General features: G+C 53.6%; 1 protein-coding gene across 7 annotated transcripts in view; it reads left to right on the top strand.

Moving 5' to 3' along the window:
• The window catches only part of CIITA (class II major histocompatibility complex transactivator), a 59,587-nt gene extending 43,777 nt beyond the window's left edge, over positions 1 to 15,810 (top strand). For 5 of the 7 annotated variants that reach the window (XM_006041107.4, XM_006041106.4, XM_006041109.4 and 2 more), the window contains 11 exons: positions 499 to 567; positions 1,524 to 3,174; positions 4,085 to 4,243; positions 5,075 to 5,146; positions 8,565 to 8,645; positions 9,168 to 9,260; positions 10,469 to 10,555; positions 13,113 to 13,196; positions 13,357 to 13,440; positions 14,462 to 14,568; positions 15,102 to 15,810. In XM_006041107.4, coding sequence (XP_006041169.4) covers positions 499 to 567; positions 1,524 to 3,174; positions 4,085 to 4,243; positions 5,075 to 5,146; positions 8,565 to 8,645; positions 9,168 to 9,260; positions 10,469 to 10,555; positions 13,113 to 13,196; positions 13,357 to 13,440; positions 14,462 to 14,537 — 2,456 coding nt within the window. In that variant the 3' untranslated portion in view covers positions 14,538 to 14,568; positions 15,102 to 15,810. The remainder of the gene's footprint in view (positions 1 to 498; positions 568 to 1,523; positions 3,175 to 4,084; positions 4,244 to 5,074; positions 5,147 to 8,564; positions 8,646 to 9,167; positions 9,261 to 10,468; positions 10,556 to 13,112; positions 13,197 to 13,356; positions 13,441 to 14,461; positions 14,569 to 15,101) is intronic. The other 2 variants (XM_025275668.3, XM_006041108.4) reach the window with 2 other exon arrangements.
• Positions 15,811 to 17,478: the final 1,668 nt, after the last annotated feature.

Here is a 17,478-nt window from a genome sequence, read left to right as displayed (position 1 = left end):
TGGACCTCTGAGAGTTACCGGAAACAGAACTAAAGGTTCTGGGGAAGGAGTGGCCTGAGACAACAAGATCCACCCACAGAGCTGCCTGCAGGGACTGGCAAGTTGTGTTTGTACAAAACAGGACAGGGTGTCCTGGGAGGTGGGTGCAAGGGAGGGTGGGCGAGGGGGACAACAGGAGAATCCATGTCCAATCTCAGCAGCTTGTTACATGGCAGGAAAACAGGCCCAGTGCAGCCTGATCTGAATTGCCGGCAGAACCTGGAGATCTTGATTTTAGCATACATATTGTGATTTCTGAAACACTGGTGAAAATTTTAAAAGTACAGCTGGCCAAAGAAAGACATCTTTGAGTAGGATACAGCCTCAGGTCACCACCTGGGGACACTCAGCCCATGTCAGCTCTGCCCTTGGCATACTCAAGGGACTGATGACCCAGAGGGAGGGAGGTCCCCGGGGTGCCCCTCACCCTAACTCTAACACCAGCTTCTTCCCCTCCAGAGGATGAGATGTCCCCCAGCAAATGCCCAGCAGCTGGCGGGGCCTCCAGCAAACTTCCCAAGTGGCCTGGTGAGTGGTTTCAGGGTCCCTTACTTGTTAGCTCATTCATTCATTCATTTGGGTGCTCATTTGGTCCCACCATCATCCCATCATTCATTCCACCAGTTACACCTACACTTAGAGAAAGGTTTACTGAGGACCTGTCCCCTGTGAGCCCATGCTATGTGTCAGCATTTTCTTGTTTGCAAAGCTGGGAGAATGCAGGAGGGAAGGGTGGGTGACAGAGAGTGGATGAAGGCAAGAATGGGTGATGCGTGTGAGAGGGTAGAAATGAAAGGGCAACTTACAGAATGGCCAGACGGCTGAGTCGGACTCTGTCCCAGACACACTTACAGGCACATGAGATGTAGTCAAGTCGCTAACGACCCCAGTATGATCCCCGTTTTACAGGTGAGGAAACTGAAGCATAGGGGATACCTCACATGCTCAAGAGAACAATAAAAAGTTGAACCAGATTCATGGATTCTACTATCTTAGCTCTTAACACCCCTCCCGCCATGGCCTCCCTACGGTGAGCAAATAGAAGAATGTTAGCAACAAGGTCCTGCTGTCTGGCACAGGGTCTTGCTCAATGTTATGTGACAACCTCAATAGGAGGGGAGTCTGGGGGAGAATGGATCCATGTACATGTCTGGCTGAGTTGTTTTGCTGGGCATCTGAAACTACCGCAATATCGTTGATCGGCTATACCCCAATATAAAATAAAAAGTTAAAAAACAATGAAGGCTAGCGAGTGAATGGAGTGGATAGATAATCAAGTGAGATGAGGGTATGACTGGGTGTAAGAAGGAATGAATGAGTGTCTGGATAACTGAGTGAGGCCACTAATCAAGAACGTGCTTAGGGAAGGCTGAGATGAATGGATGAAGAAGCTAGTGACGGGGGCCGGGCTGGCCTCACAGTGGCCAGTCCTGCCACGAGCATCCTCCTCTCCCCCCACCCCATATACCCTTTGACCTGCGCAGAGAGCGTGGAGCAGTTCTACCAGTCACTACGGGACAAGTACCAGGCCCAGCCCACCAGCCCGGAAGGCACCCTGGTGGAGACGGACCTGGTGAGGGTGAGGCTGGAGAAGAGCAGCGGGAAGAGCCAGGAGAGAGAGCTGGCCACCCTGGACTGGGCAGAGCGGCAGCCGGCCCGAGGGGGTCTGGCCGAGGTGCTGCTGGCTGCCAGCGACTGCCAGCAGCCCCGAGAGACGCGGGTGATCGCTGTGCTGGGCAAAGCGGGACACGGGAAGAGTCACTGGGCACGGGCCGTGAGCCGGGCCTGGGCCCACGGCCAGCTGCCACAGTACGACTTTGTCTTCTGTGTCCCCTGCCATCGTTTGGACCGTCCGGGGACCTCCTACCGCCTGCAGGATCTGCTGTCCTCCCTGGGCCCGCAGCCGTTGCCAGTGGACGATGAAGTCCTCAGTTACATCGCGAGGAGGCCCAACCGCATCCTGCTCATCCTGGATGGCTTCGAGGACCTGGAAGCCCACGATGGCTCCCTGCACAGCGCAGGGGGCCCCGGGTCGGCAGAGCCCCGCTCCCTCCGGGGGCTGCTGGGGGGCCTCCTCCAGCGCAAGCTGCTGCGGGGCTGCACCCTGCTGCTCACGGCCTGGCCCCGGGGCCGCCTGGCCCAGAGCCTGAGCAAGGTGGACGCCCTGTTTGAGGTGGCCGGCTTCTCGGTCCAGCAGGCTGAGGCCTACGTGAGGCGTTACTTTGAGTTGGAGGGGACCGCTGAGCACCAAGAGAGGGCCCTGGCGCTCCTGCAGGCCCAGCCGTTCCTCCTGAGCCATAGCCACAGCCCCACCGTGTGCCGGGCCGTGTGCCAGCTCGCAGAGGCCCTCCTGCAGCGGAGCGATGGAGCCCAGCTGCCCTCCACGCTCACGGGCCTCTACGTGGGCCTGCTAGGCCCAGCAGCTCGCGACGGACCCCCGGGGGCCCTGGCGGAATTGGCCAGGCTGGCCTGGGAGCTGGGCCGTGCGCACCAGAGGGCCCTGAAGGCGGGCTGTTTACTGTCGGCAGAGGCGAGGGCCTGGGCTGCGGCCCAAGGCTGGTTGCGGCCCACCCCGGGGGCCCCGGAGACGGAGCTGGCCTTTTCCAGCTTCCTCCTGCAGTGCTTCCTGGGGGCCGTGTGGCTGGCTCTGAGCGGCGAAATCAAGGACAAGGAGCTGCCGCAGTATCTGGCCTTGACCCCGAGGAAGAAGCGGCCCTATGACAACTGGCTGGAGGGCGTGCCGCGCTTCTTGGTGGGACTGGTCTTCCAGCCTCGCGCCGGCTGCCTGGGGGCCCTGGCAGGCCCGGCGGCAGCCACGTCGGCGGACAGGAAGCAGAAGGTGCTCACGAGGTACCTGAAGCGTCTGCAGCCCGGGACGCTGCAGGCGGGGCGGCTGCTGGAGCTGCTGCACTGTGCCCACGAGGCGCTGGACCCCGGGCTCTGGCAGCACGTGCTGCAGGGGCTCCCTGCCCACCTCTCCTTCCTGGGCACGCGGCTCACGCCTCCCGACACCCACGTGCTGGGCAGCGCCCTGGAGGCTGCGGGCCAAGACTTTTCCCTGGACCTCCGCAGCACTGGCGTCGACGCCTCCGGACTGGGGAGCCTCGTGGGACTCAGCTGTGTCACCCGTTTCAGGTGGGGGCCGGGGACAGGAGAGGGGGCTCCTTGGCCTTGGGCGCCTGCAGGGCGTCTTGGTGCTGTGTCCAGTGCTGACTCCATGGGGGGTCTCATTTAGAATGAATGCCAGCCAGATGAGGGCAGACGTGATTCCATCCTTTTTTTTAAGATGAGGAAGCCAAAGCTCAGAGAGGGACGGTAGCTTGCCTGAGGTCACACAGCCAGGGAAGGACAGCGTCATTCTTTCAACCAGAATGTGAAGACCGGCCTTAAGCCAGGCACTGGGCCACGTCTAGATCTAAGACTGATCTGGGTTTGAATTCATTTTCTTTTCTCCATCCCTTGGAGATGGAAACCCCATCAAGCCCGCATTTTGTCATGGTGGGATTAAGGCCATAGCCTCCCTCAACCTCCCTGCCTCCAGTCTCCTGTCCCACTCCATGTTATATTCCACCATCAGCACAGTCTCCCTAGAAATTGCATCTGATCATACTCTATCCTTGCTTCCAATCTTTCAGAGGCACCCTACCTCCCTCAGGATGAAGTAAAAATTCCTTAAATTAAGGAATCTAAATCCTTTGGTGATCTGTTTGGTCATTTAATCACCAGAGGATCTCTTCCACCTTGCCCCTAAGCATAATTTACCCATGCGGTAAGGTTGACAACATTGTCATTCAAGTGAGAATTTTCCACTGAGCTTCCTGGTAGCCAAAGCAAAAAGGGAAATAAAACCCTTGGGAGAGTTGAGTAAACGGAAGAAGTGATAAGGGCTTGAGTGGTCATGCAAGACTCCCTAGAGGAAGGAGGGGTTGTGTTGAGGAAGGAAAGTATCTGAACAGGTAGGAGGTTCCTTCATGGAGCTGCTCCCCCTCCCCCATTATGGTCTAGCCCGGTCACCGTGCCCGGGTCTGAGGCCCTTCCTTCACAGGGCTGCATTGAGTGACACTGTGGAGCTGTGGGAGTCCCTGCAGCAGCGTGGGGAGGCCAAGCTACTCCGGGCAGTGGAGGAGAAGTTCACCATTGAGCCTTTCAAGGCCAAGTCCATGAAGGATGTGGAAGACCTTGGCAATCTCGTGCAGATCCAGAGGTGAGGGGGAGGGGACATGGGAGGTGGCCCAGGCCACACAGGACTTAGTGTTAAGTTCGTCATGAGCACTTCCAGTGCCTCCTCTTTTGAGGGAACCTCCCATGCCCCTCTCCATCCCTGGGCAATGACCATCTAGAATCTCTCACTGCGGTCACCACTCAGGCAGAAACCCCAGGATCTATCACTGTGTCTACTTCCGAACTTGCCATGATGGACGAACTTCTTTCCCAGCTAAATCTAAGGACACACTTTGAGGGACTTCCTCGGCGATCCAGTGGTTAAGACTCTGCCTTCCAGTTCAGGGGGCATGAGTTTGATCCCTGGCCAGGGACCTTAAGGCCCCACATGCTGAGAGGTGCAACCAAATTAAAAAAAAATAAAATAAATAAATACAGCCAAGGAGATAGTCTCTCCTGCTAAGTGTTCGTCCAGTCATACAAGTGACACCAGGGCTACATTTCAAGGCAGCCGGGACCAGTATCCCCGTTTTATAGACGGCAGAGGTCTAAGGTTGAGATGGTAGAGGAGACATGACTGCAGGATGGGTGTCATTCCCTCCTTGCTTCATCATGCATTGTTTGAGCACCTATTGTGCTCTATCTGGGGAGGGTGTGGGTAGTGCCTCCTCTAAGGCTCTTTTGTGTGAAACACACAGTGATGCCTTAACAATATCCTTTTTGGAGGTTCTTTTCTTTTTAACAAGGGGACAACAGAAGCCTGAGGAAGGCTGTCCTTCCAGGGAATTCTGGGTCCTGGGGCACTAAGACCCAGAGGAAGGGGCTCAGTGACAGTACAGTGCCAGCTCTCCACTGACGTTGCCGTTCTCTCCAGGACAAGAAGCTCCTCTGAAGCAGCAGCTGGGGAGCTCCCTGCTGTCCGAGACTTAAAGAAGCTGGAGTTTGCGTAAGCCAAGGGGTGGAGCGTCTCGGGTTCCCATGAGGTTTCTCCTCCAGCATTAGCTGGGCTGATGCCACCAGAATGCAGATCAGCCCTCAGAATTATTCTTATCCTCTTGTCCTCCCCCACCACTCTGGAAACCAGCTTCCAGCAGCTGGGGCATGGCCAGTCCAGGCTAGTCCTGGAGGGTCTCACGGGTGAAGCTAATTGGCTCATTTGCTGGTGAAGATGCTCATTCATATCCATTCATTCAACAGATCTACTCCTATGGCCAAGGCCACTGTTCTCAATCAGCTTGCTGTCTGGTGTAAAATTACCACCTGCTGCTGTGATTAGTGGCTGGAAACTCAAGGGCTACGAGAATCAGACTTAGGGGGCTTCCTGGAGCAGGTGATTGAAGCACTGAAGCTAGGCAAAGGAATAGGAATGAACCATGCTGGGTGGAGAAATTGTTATTATCTCCCCATTGTACAGAAGCAAACACTGAGGCCTTAGAGAGTATAAATTGTTTGTCCAAAGTCACAAATGTCAGATCAGCCTGGCTGGCTCTTGCTCCAATGCGGGAAAAAGCTAAATTCATAGTTGGACCTTGCTAGGGATTTTAAACCATCTGACGATTAGGAAGGAATTATTAAGCACCTACAGTGTACTCAGTGCCTTTTGTTTGTAATCTCATTAATTTTAAGAGCTGGGAGATATTCATTATTGCCCCCATTTTACAGATGAAGAAACTGAGGCCTAGTGAGATTAAGTAACTTGCCCAGGGTCCTTGATGGGGCACCCACAAGCTGCCTGCTCCTCTTGATCATTGCTCCCCTGGCCCTCCAGAAAAAGCCAAGCATTTCTTCTTTTGAACAGAGAGAGACAAGATGCCAAATTTGTGCAGAGGTTAAAGAAAAAAAAGTGTTGCTGAAAAGAGGAAACATGAAAACAAGTACCAAGGACCCATTCTGGCTTTGAATTATTTTCAGCTTCAAAAGCCCCTAGCTTGAGGTCGGAACTGTGCTCTGGGGAGCAGCAGCCGTGGGGTAGAACACAATCCAAAACCCGGAGGCTAGCCACCTGCAGGCCAGAAGCCCTGAGAACTTCTGAGGAAAGAAGGAAGGGACTATTTTGGGTATATGACTGGCAGCTACCATGTCCGGTAACCTGTTGGTCTCACCTGCCTATAGATGAGGCCGCTCAGCCACTCGGAACCCAGCAGGGGCTGTGCTGGTGGACGCTTCTCCCGATTCAGGCCCCCTTTACCTCTTCAGCCTTGCCTCCTGCACTCTGCAGCCACGTGCATCCTCTTGATGGTTTTCAACCTCACTAGGTCTGGTCCATGGAGAAGGCAATGGCACCCCACTCCAGTACTCTTGCCTGGAAAATCCCATGGACGGAGGAGCCTGGTAGGCTGCAGTCCATGGGGTCATGAAGAGTTGGACACGACTGAGCGACTTCACTTTCACTTTTCACTTTCATGCATTGGAGAAGGAAATGGCAACCCACTCCAGTGTTCTTGCCTGGAGAATCCCAGGGACGGGGGAGCCTGGTGGGCTGCCGTCTATGGGGTCACACAGAGTCAGACACGACTGAACCGACTTAGCAGCAGGTCTGGTCCAACCCCTGGGCCTTTGCACTGGCTGTGCCTTCTGCCCAGGACTCTTTTCCCCAGGTGTCTGCATGGCCCATGACCACATTTTCTTCTGGTTTTCAGCAAGAGAGATCTTTTCTTCTTTAAAAAAAACTTTAAAACATTTTCATTTATTTATTATATTTGGCTTTCCTAGATCTCAGTTGCAGCCCGAAGGATCTCTGTTGCATCACGCAGGATTTTTCCTTGCGGTGTACAAGCTCTCTAGTTGTGGCACACAGGCTTCGTTTTTCCGTGGCGTGTGGGATCTTAGATCCCCCGCCAGGGACTGAACCTGTGTCCCCTACACTGCAAGGTGCAGTCTTAACCATTGGACCACCACGGAAATCCCTGAGAGAGGCCTTTGCTGTCTCCCATATTTGAAAGTACAGCTCTGCCCCGCTCGCGCTGGACTTTTCTCTGTATCACTTATAATCTCCCGTACTGGACAGTTTACCAGTTTCTCTGATTATCCATCTTGCCTCTTGGTATGTTAGCTCCACGAGGGCTTTGACTTTTGTCTGTTTCGTTCACGGTGATCTGCGTTGCCAGGTTTGGTGGGCCTGGCACCCGATAGGCAAGCAATCAACATTTAGTAAATGAATTCCTTAATCTTTTAAAAACCCTTCAAGACTGGGACTGACTTTGAGAAGACTGAGACTCAGAGATGAAGGGATTTGTCCAAAAGGTCCCAGAGAAGCTAAGTGAAAAGTGTTAGTCACTCAGTCATCTCCAACTCTTTGCGACCCCATGAACTATAGCCCACCAGGCTCCTCTGTCCGTGGAATTCTGCAGGCAAGAATACTGGAGTGGGTTGCCATTTCCTTCTCCAGGGGGTCTTCCCAACCCAGGGATGGAACCCAGGTCTCCTGCGTTGCAGGCACATTCTTTATACCATCTGAGCCACCAGGGAAGCCAGCCCAGATTCAGGTCGAATTTCTGATCCCCCTCTCGTGACCTTTTATTAAGGCTGATGATTCCCAGGCTTTGGGGTTTCAAAGATTGAGAATATTTCAAAGTGAATTTCAGTGACTCTGTGAAGTTACCATCTTTTAATTTATATCAGGTATGTTCATTCAAACAAGAGAAATAACCACTGATGGCACCATAATTTTATCAAAAATGAAGCATTATGATGTCAAAAAAGTTCAAAGGATATAACTTCAGAATAAAAGATGGTTCTTTACCTTGAGTAATTTAACCGTATTAAAAAGAGAGAGAGAGCCCTTTGCCATCTTTATTTTTCTCATTCCCTTGAAGTCTGTTCTAAATGTCCATCCAGGCTGTGTGGCCTTACGTGAGTGAGTTAGCCTCTCTGTGCCTTGGTTTCCCCGTCTGTAAAATGGGACTAAGAAGGGCTCCTAGTTCAGAGTCATTGTGAGGATTAAATGAGAGCTGCGTGATGAACCCGGCATGTTCTTGGCATATAAAAAGTGCTCAAGAAATTGTTCTGTTTGTTATGAAATAGCAATGGAAAATATGTAATTGTCTTTCTCAGGGCTGGAGGTGGGTCCTCAGGCCAGCATCTGGGAACCATTTCCCCAGGCCAGGGTGGGAGAAGGGTGTACGTGGATAATGGCAGGAGTGAGGCCTGGCTCCCCACGCAGAGATGAAGGCTGGGGAGCCCCCAGCTGGGAACCCAGCAGGTCTCTTGAGTGGGTTTTGTGAAATCTGCCTGAAGTAGAAAGGATTGGGGTCCCACCAGGAGGGCAGGGAGGAGGTAAGGTCTCAGGTGGGCCTGCCTTCTGTGGGGTTGAATAGAGAGGCCATGGCTGTTTCAGGGTCTTGACTCTGCTCTTTGCCTCCTAGGCTGGGCCCTGTCTTGGGCCCACAGGTTTTTCCTAAACTGGTGAAGATCCTTGAGGCCTTTACTTCCCTTCAGCATCTGGAGTGAGTATAAACCCTGGAATTTCTCCAAACCCTGGCCCTGTTTGTCTCCTTCTCCCTGCTTCCTTAGTGTGGCTGGTGTGAGTGACCGGGTGCCCCCACTTCAGGGAAGGGACGAGAGATGGAAACAATAAAAAGAAGTTGAATCCTTTTGTGACCTTTGACTCTTTTTCCCTCTTGTGCTGCTCCCAGCAACCCCACGGGGGATGTAGGGGTGAGGAATGTGATCCCAGTTGTACAATTCAGGTCTTGAGAGGTTGGGGAACTTGCCCCAGCTCATGGGGCTCCCAGGAAGGAAAACAGAGATTCAGATCCATGGGGAGTCAGAGCCTTGTCCCCTGATTGGCCACCTGGTGCTCCCAGGTGATGAAGACGCTCTTATATTCTCAGAGCTCAGCTGCATCTGGCCATGGTGTGCCCAGGAGTCGGGGGACCGGAGGAGGCTGCTGCTGGCTTGGAGGGTGGGGGAGGGTCAGGTGGCCTCTGGGGTGCTGGCTGATGCCCCCCATCTGATTCTACCTGCAGCCTGGACTCACTGAGCGAGAACAAGATTGGGGACGAGGGTGTCGCCCAGCTCTCAGCCACCTTCCCTCAGCTGAAGGCCCTGGAGACACTCAAGTGAGTGGGCTGGGCTTGCTCTTCCTGCTGAATTTGTCCCCAAAGTCCCGCCTTTTCTTTCATTCCCTCATCCATTCAATCATGCTTCTGTTTAGTCATGCACCCATTCATTCATTCAGTCAGTCAGTCATTTCTTTAATCAGCCATTCTACTAATCATTTATTCATTTAATCAACAAATATGTAAGAAGCACCTATTATGTGCAGACACAGTTCAATGCCCTGGAGACCCAGCTTTTAGCAAAGCAAAGTCCCTGGCCTCAGAGATCTTCTAGGGAGGGGAGACAATAAACCAACAAACAACCATCATAATTGTGAAGTGTGCAGTAATGAATGTAAGCAGTGTCTAATGAGAGAAAGTTAGACTGAGGGTGAGAGCTAAGTTAGGATTTATCAGTAAAAGATTGTTAGTAAAATAGTAAATTTTGATTTAACCAAAAACTGTTCTGGGTTTGGGGGAGTGGGAGATGGATGAGGCAGGAGGGTCAGCATGATTTTTTTTTACTGAACCTAGAGGGATCGTTAAACTTCATGCACACTCTACTCTACAACCATGATCAGGGAAGCCACAGAATTCACCAGAACCAATTAGGGATTTCCTTGATGGAGGGACACTGAGACTTCTTAAGTAATTTAGAGTGTTTAAGGAGATAATATGAGTGAGCTAGATTTCACTCTTATCTCCCTTCCTTCCTTCTTCCCTTCCCTGATTCCTCCCTCCATCTCTGTCTCCTACATTCCCTTCCCCACTTAGGTATCTTCTGAGCACGTCCTAGGTACTTTGCACGGCTCTAGGCACACGTTTACAGTAATGAACAAAACAGACCCGACCCCTCACCTCGAGGAGCTCAAACAAATAATGTGAATCCTTATGTAATGACAGTCCTGAAAAGTGGTCCAGAGGGAAAAGAAGGGATGCTATGAACTCATAGAACAGGTGTGGGAGGAGTGCAGTCTCTCTCACCTGCATCCTCACCCCGTCATCCCGCTCAGCCTCAGCATGTGACTGGCATCCTTTCACTGGTCCACTTTACCCGCAGTGCCCCTCACACAGTTCAGCACCCACTGCTCTGTCTTGCATTTGCTGCCCTGGGCCACCCTGTGAGGAAGCGGAGGTCCCCAGCTCTGCCCAAGCCTGGGGCATGAGCGCTGGTGGGTAGGGGCATTCAGGTTTGGCCCTGAGCCCTCCCCCTCGTTGCCCCCCTGCAGCTTGTCCCAGAACAACATTACCGACGTGGGTGCCTGCAAGCTGGCCGAGGCTCTGCCCGCGCTGGCCGCGTCCCTCCTCAGGCTGAGGTGAGTGGGGTCCCCGTCCGTCAGGTGCTGAGCTGGTGGGCCGGGGGTGGGCAGAGAGCTCCCTTGGTTACCGGCCGCGAGGTCCCTGGAAGCAGTCGCTACAGGCTGTTCTGTTGGGCTGGTGTTGCACAGTTTGGTGGGGTTGGGGAGTGGGGGGCACCGACCTAAAACCCAACATGAACACACCCCGCTGGAGATGGGCGATGCCACCACCCTGGACAAGAGGGTTAGCAGCCCCCGGAGGAAGGGCAAATTCTGGGCAAGTCGTTTTCTCATCCCAAGTCTCTGTTTCCTCATCTGGAAAATGGGTACCATCTCTATGGCCTACAGAAAACGCTTGGTGCAGTGCCTGGCTCTGGTGCTTAATAAATATTGGTCCTCCTTCCCCAGGGGATGGCAGGACTGAGCCTTTTCTGGAGTCCAGGGTTAGTGATTTCTGGAAGGCTGACCATGCACAGGCAGCCTTGGCTGGCTCTTGTCACTCAGACACCGGTCTGTGCCTACACTGCCACCTTCTGGTGAGGCTTGGAATAGCACATCTTGCTTTTGATTGCTTCCAGCCTGGCCCCTGGACTATCCCTTGTGGTTCTGCTGGTAAAAAATCCACCTGCAATGCGGGAGACCTGGGTTCGACCCCTGGGTTGTGAAGATTCCCTGGAGAAGGGAAAGGCTACCCACTCCAGTATTCTGGCCTGGAGAATTCCATGGACTGTACAGTCCATGGGGTCGCAAAGAGTTGGACAAGACTGAACGACTTTCACTCATAGCCTGGCCCCTGGTGGTACCCGGTACTGATGGTCTTTCCAGTCCATTAACCTTGCAGCCAGGGTCCCCGCGTGCCATTGCATAGGTTATGTGCTGTGCAGCTTGTATAGTCTATGTTGGCACTGCCTAGAGTTGTGAGGGCATCTAAGATTCTTTAATATCAACCGTGGGCCAGAACTGGTGCTAGGAACTAGAGATATAGCTATGAACAAAACTAGCACAGGTCTTACTTTTGAGCTCCTTGCATAACAAATAAGCACATGAGGAAACAGTATTTAAAACGCTGATTCATGCTGGGAGGGAGGAAACTAACAAAGGCCAGGGAGAGGACAATAGGGAGGATTGAATTCACCAGGGAGGTCAGGAGAGCTCAGAGGAGGTGGCCCTCCCGCTTCTGTGGGATGCATATGCAAAGGGCCTGATGTGGGAAAGGGGTTGGGTCCTTCAGAGCCAGAAGCGGGGTGGGCCCCTGTGGCTGGATATAAGGAACTAGGCCCAGAGTGGGAGATGAGGCGAGAGAGGTCAGGGGAGGCCAGACCATACAGGGAGACCTTCATTAGGGTCAGGAGGGAGACTGGGGGTTTTCCGGTGTGAATGGAGAAGCAGGTGGGGCTGGTGGGGGTGATGTGTGACCTGACTGATACTTTAAAAAGCCTCACTCATATTGGGAGTTCCCTGGTGGCTGAGTGGTTAGGATTCTGGGCTTTCACTGATGCAGCCCAGGTTCTATCCCTGACTGGGAAACTGAGATCCTGGAAGTTGCACGGCATGGCCAAAAAATGAAAAAAAAGAAACCTCATATTTTAAGGACTTTAAGATGCCTTCCATTGGTAAGACATCATTAAGAGGACAAAACACTGTTAACTAAACAATGACATCCTTTGATTATCAGACACATTCTGATCTCAGTGATTTTCAGATGTGAACACGTACGTCTTGGCATCAGTGAAATATGGGAAGAATCCTCTCCCTGTGCGGGGGAGGAAGGGCCCCCTGGGATCTTAGGTCCATCCCAGAAAGAGATTGCCAAACCTTTCCCTGGTTCCTGCCCTGGTGCGAGCCGACTCATGACTTCAGGGGTCCCCAGAGTTTAGCGTGAATCCCTTTGCTGCAGTGTAGACCAGCTGCTTTTTCATGCAGTCCTGTAGTGCTGCTCTGAGGCCGGGTCAAGGCAAAGTCACGGCCTTGAAATCAGAACTGCGGCTGCACCTGGCTTGTTATAAGGACTCTTGTTAATGAGGCATCCGCAACACCCGTGGTTCTATTTTTGACACTGCTGATGGTGACTGAGTACCCTATAGAAAGCCAAGCCTGCCCAGTGACTCTGGGTCTCGCTGTTCCCTGCCATATCCCCAGTGCTGGGCGCACTACAGTAACTGATATAACCTCACAACCCCACCCCGGGAGATATAATAACCATAGTTAACAAGTAGTTCATTCCACGTGTCGGGCCCTGTTCTGGGTGTTTTACCAACATGAACTTATTTACTCTTCCCCACTATTACTCTAACATACCCATTTTATGGAGGTGCAAACTGAGTCACAGGGACGCTGAGTACTTGCCAAAAGTCAGGCAGCAAGCTGCAGAGCTGGGATTTGAACTTGAGGTGTCCCTGGCAAGAAGCTACCTCCACTCAGTCCTGCTGCTTCCCCAGACTCACTGAGTAACCACGGAGAAGTTACTCGGTTTTCCCCTCTGTCAAATGGGGCAGTAGTCCCAGCTGGTGTGTCTGCCGCTAGGCCCTGACCCCCCAGCACCCCCGGCCCCTGGCCTGACCTCTGTCTCCCACAGCTTGTACAATAACTGTATCTGCGACGCGGGAGCCGAGAGCCTGGCACACGCGCTTCCAGACATGGTGTCCCTCCGCGTGCTGGAGTGAGTGTGGGAGCCTGGGCCATGCGGGCAGGGCTTGGGAGGACTGGGGGTCTCTTGCTGGCATCCTGGGAAGGGCTGGTTGTCGAGAGCGTGGTGCTGGCCTTGGTCTGAGGCTGGATGGTCCCTAGGGCCAGGATCCACAATGGCTTTCTCTCCCCAGCGTCCAGTACAACAAGTTCACAGCCGCTGGGGCTCAGCAGCTTGCCGCTGGCCTGAGAAAGTGCCCTCAGGTGAAGACACTGGCGTAAGTCCTGGCCAAAATGGAGGGGGGGTCAGCGTGGGGTTCACCTGAGCTCAAATTCCACTCTGCCCCTCTCCAGAGTGTGACCATGAGCAGCAAGACATGTCACCCCGCTGGCCTCAGTCTCTTTTTTTTTGCTTCAGCTTAGGGGATCTTAGTTCTCTGACCAAGAATTGAACCCAGGCTCTCAACAGTGAGAGTGCTGAGTCCCATCCACTGGACTGCCAGGGAATTCCCTGGCCTCAGTTTCTTCATCTGTAAAATGGGAGTGATAATAATATTTACTCCCAAGCAGTTTTGTGGGGTTTAAATTAGTCAAGATACTTAAGACAGTGTCTGGTACACGAAAAAACTCGATATAGTAAGCTAAACAATACGAAATCGCTTTTATCTGTTGACCTATGTGCTGTGCTGTGCTTAGTCGCTCAGTTGTGTCCGACTCTTTGCGACCCTTTGTAACCCACCAGGCTCCGCTGTCCACGGGGATTCTCCAGGCAAGAACACTGGAGTGGGTTGCTATGCCCTCCTCCACTGTTGACCTATACAACGGTCAATTTCATATGATTCAGACTTACTTATTATTACCTCACTATGATGTCCACTGTCGATACTTGTACTTTATAATCTTTCAAACCACTGGTGTCTACATAATCACTCATCTCTTGCTAAGAGGAGTAGGGTGGCTCTTATAAGACTCATTATGCAGATATGAAGAAAGCACAGAGAGGTTAGCTAAACTTTCTGAGGTCACACAGCAAGTTCTCACCAGTTGTTGTGGTTCGGTCGCTCAGTTGTGTCCGACTCTTTGCGGCCTCAGGGAGTGCAGCACGCCAGGCTTCCCTGTCCTTCACTATCTCCTTGAAGCAGAATCAAGTTAAAAAGGCAGGGTCACTAGACTTCTGGTGTCCCCATGACCCCACACTAAGCTGGGTGGGAGGTGGAATTTGGAGGCAGTTTGTGTTGGGGACTCCGGACCACCCCCCGTCCTCTGACCTGGCCTCCGTGTGCCACGGCCCCCTCACAGGATGTGGACGCCCACCATCCCCTTTGGCGTCCAGGAACACCTGCAGCAGCTGGACCCACGAATCATTCTGAGATGATCCAGGCTGTGGCTGGGACAAGAGAAATGAGGTGAGCTTGGGAGGGGAGAGCCCCGGAAGGTTCCAGGGACAGGGTCCCAGGAAGTCAGTATCCGGGAAAAGTGGGAGGGGCAGCAGCTAGGAGCTGGGTGACCACTCCTGGACCCGTGTTCTGTCTGCTGCCCCTCTACCCCACCCCCTTCTCTGCTGGGGTGTCTTCTAAAGGCTCTGAGGACTTGGGCCCTGGGGATCCTCCCTGTGGTCATGTCTGGGGCCCCAGGAAGGACAGGCAGGTCAGCATGCATGCCCCGCGGCCCTCAGCATTAGAAGGTCTTCCTCCGAGGACGCCCCGGCTAGCCCGGCTGCTATCTCAGTCCTCAGGCTGCCCCGTTGCCCGGCCCTGTCTCCAGAGGAATTCGTTCTACCAGTTTCTGTGCACGTGACTGTCCTTTCGCTTCCGTGCCCCCCCCGACCTGGGATGTCCCCTCCTCCATCCCCGCACCCCTCCCATCCCTGGGCTCGACCACGCTCTCGCCCTGTGCTGACCTGCCCTGTCCTAAAGCTTCCTTATTTCCCCTCTCCCAGCCTCCCACAGCATGCTCTCCGAGGACACTGACCGTGCTGGACCCTCGCCTGGTTCTTTGGGGACACAGCTTTTCTCTGCCTGTGTCCCGTGGGACGTGGTATTGTGGTGCCCAGCCCCAGTGACTCAGGGTCAGCCCCCGCCCAGCTGGGGAGAGGACCGGCTGCCTGCTCTGTGGACCGACCCCTCGGTTCCCTGGGTGGATGTCAGCCCTGCTCAGCCACCGCGGCTCTGGCAGGTGGGCGGGCGCCCGGGGGCCGCTGCTGAATGCCCAGAAGCCCTGAGGCATTCCCCGAAGGACACTGCGGACAGCCGTGGTCAAGGCCAGGGTGATGGGTGAGGCGGCCACAGATCCGCCTGCCCAGGTCCCTTGTGGCCTGGGGGAAAGCACGTTTCCAGGCTGCTCTTCTAGCAGGACCAGCTCCAAGGATGCCTGTGAGCATCATCCAGCCTGTTCATTTCCCAAAGCACGACGGCTGGAAATTCTCAGCAGCTGCCTTCTGTCTCTGGGACTCACTGGTTTGCACTGACTCTTTTCACCGAGGCCAAAGCTAGGCCTGGCCATACACACTGGACCTTCTCGGGGAAAGAGCTGACGATACACTAACGGAGGAGGGGCGGGGCCGTGGCCTGGACCACATTCGCCTTTTTGCCTCCATTTCCTGTTTGTTTGTTTTTTTCCACTACATATAAATCTGTCATTTAATCCCATGGGCAGGTCCTGTTTACGTTGTGATTACTAAGTTTGGGGTGCACATTCTTATGGCTAACTAATGCATCACAAGCCACCCCCAAAACGCAGTGGCTAAAAACAGCACCAATGTTTATTCTGCTCTTAAACATCTGTCTTTTGGGCAGGGCTTGGCGGGGACTGCTCATCTCTCTTCCCTGCTCCAGGTCAGCTGGGGTCGTCTGAAGGCTCTGTCTCTCATATGCCTGGCACCTGATGCTGACTGCTGACTGGGGGCCTCAGTGCCTCTAAGTGGAGCGGGGGGCTCTCCATGTGGGGGCTTCCTCATGGCCTGATGGCTGGGTTGAAGGGTGATCACGCCAACAGGAAGAGAGGTTAGGAGGAGGAGACCGAGACCACGGGGAGAAATCGTGTCCTTTTTATAAGCCAGCCTTGGCTGTCACACAGCATCACTTCTGCCATATTCTACGGCCAGTTGACTGGGACCCTTGCTCTCCTCCCCTTCCCAGAACCCTCCACCCCCACCCACCCACCCAGCCAAACACACACAGCAGAGTCCACTTTGGCTCCAGTCCTGTCTTTGGGGAAAGGATTTTCTCTACGGCTTCCTACCCTTCATTGGAAAATTCACAACTCGGTGGTCACAAGGGTGAAGCACTGTGAGCTTTACCTTGCATTTTCCTCTTTCTCTGCCCCACCGCTCTATCCTGGGAGTCTCTGCTTAGCTGAGCTGGCGTCAGGCCCTGGCCGTGGCAAGCCTGGAAGGGACCTGGCAGCTTTGCTGTCTACATAGAGAACTGCCAGGTTGGTTGGTGTTTTTCACTGGAGCATGGCTTGCTCGGTCAGAAGCCCTGATTTGGGACAGCTTGGCTATTTCCTGGCGGCTGTGGGAGCTGCCTGTGCCCCAGTCTGGTTGCCTGGCTCCCAGACTCTCCCCCTTTTCCCAGCGAGTAGGGGTTGAGGGTCAAGAGCATCAGAGGGATTCTGATCCAGCTGTCTAGCTGGACGTCCTCGCAGAAAGGTGGTGCCTTCCGCCTTAGGGGAAGCCTTCTAAGCAAGGAAGGCCCCACATGCCCTGGGGGCTAAGGGCATCCAGCCTTGTACCGGGGCATCACCCCTCATGGTGTCCCTGCACGTGTGGGATTTGTGGACTCCATGCAACTCCCACGTGTGCAACCATAGGAAGACAGTCTCCTTCTGGTCCAGGCATCTACAGCACCCTTCAATCAGGTGAGGTGGGCATGACCATCCCCGCTGCTTTTGATCTGTTCACGGGTGACAAAATGAGATCAGAGGCTATAATTATTCATGGTGACGACTTTAAATAAGAGATGTGTGCATGCATGGGTGTTCAGTCGTGTCTGACTCCTTGTGACCCCATGGATTGTAGCCCACCAGGCTCCTCTGTCCATGGGATTTCCCAGGCAAGAGTACTGGAGTGGGTTGCCATTTCCTCCTCCAGGGGATCTTCCCAACTCAGGGATGAAACTCGTGTATTGTGCGTCTTCTACATTGGCAGGCAGATTCTTTACCACTGTGCCACCTGGGAAGTCCTGTTTATTTTTTAAGGCATTTAAATTGTATATATATGTTGTTGTTCAGTCGCTTAGTCGTGTCTCTTTTTTCAGTGTCTGACTCTTTGCAATCCCATGGACTGTAGCCCGCCAGGCTCTGTTGTTCATGGGATT

The sequence above is a fragment of the Bubalus bubalis genome, chromosome 24, assembly GCF_019923935.1.
Source record: "Bubalus bubalis isolate 160015118507 breed Murrah chromosome 24, NDDB_SH_1, whole genome shotgun sequence".
Lineage (NCBI taxonomy): Eukaryota > Metazoa > Chordata > Mammalia > Artiodactyla > Bovidae > Bubalus > Bubalus bubalis.
The sequence above is the reverse complement of the archived record's forward strand: the minus strand, read 5'-3'. Positions and strand labels throughout refer to the sequence as shown.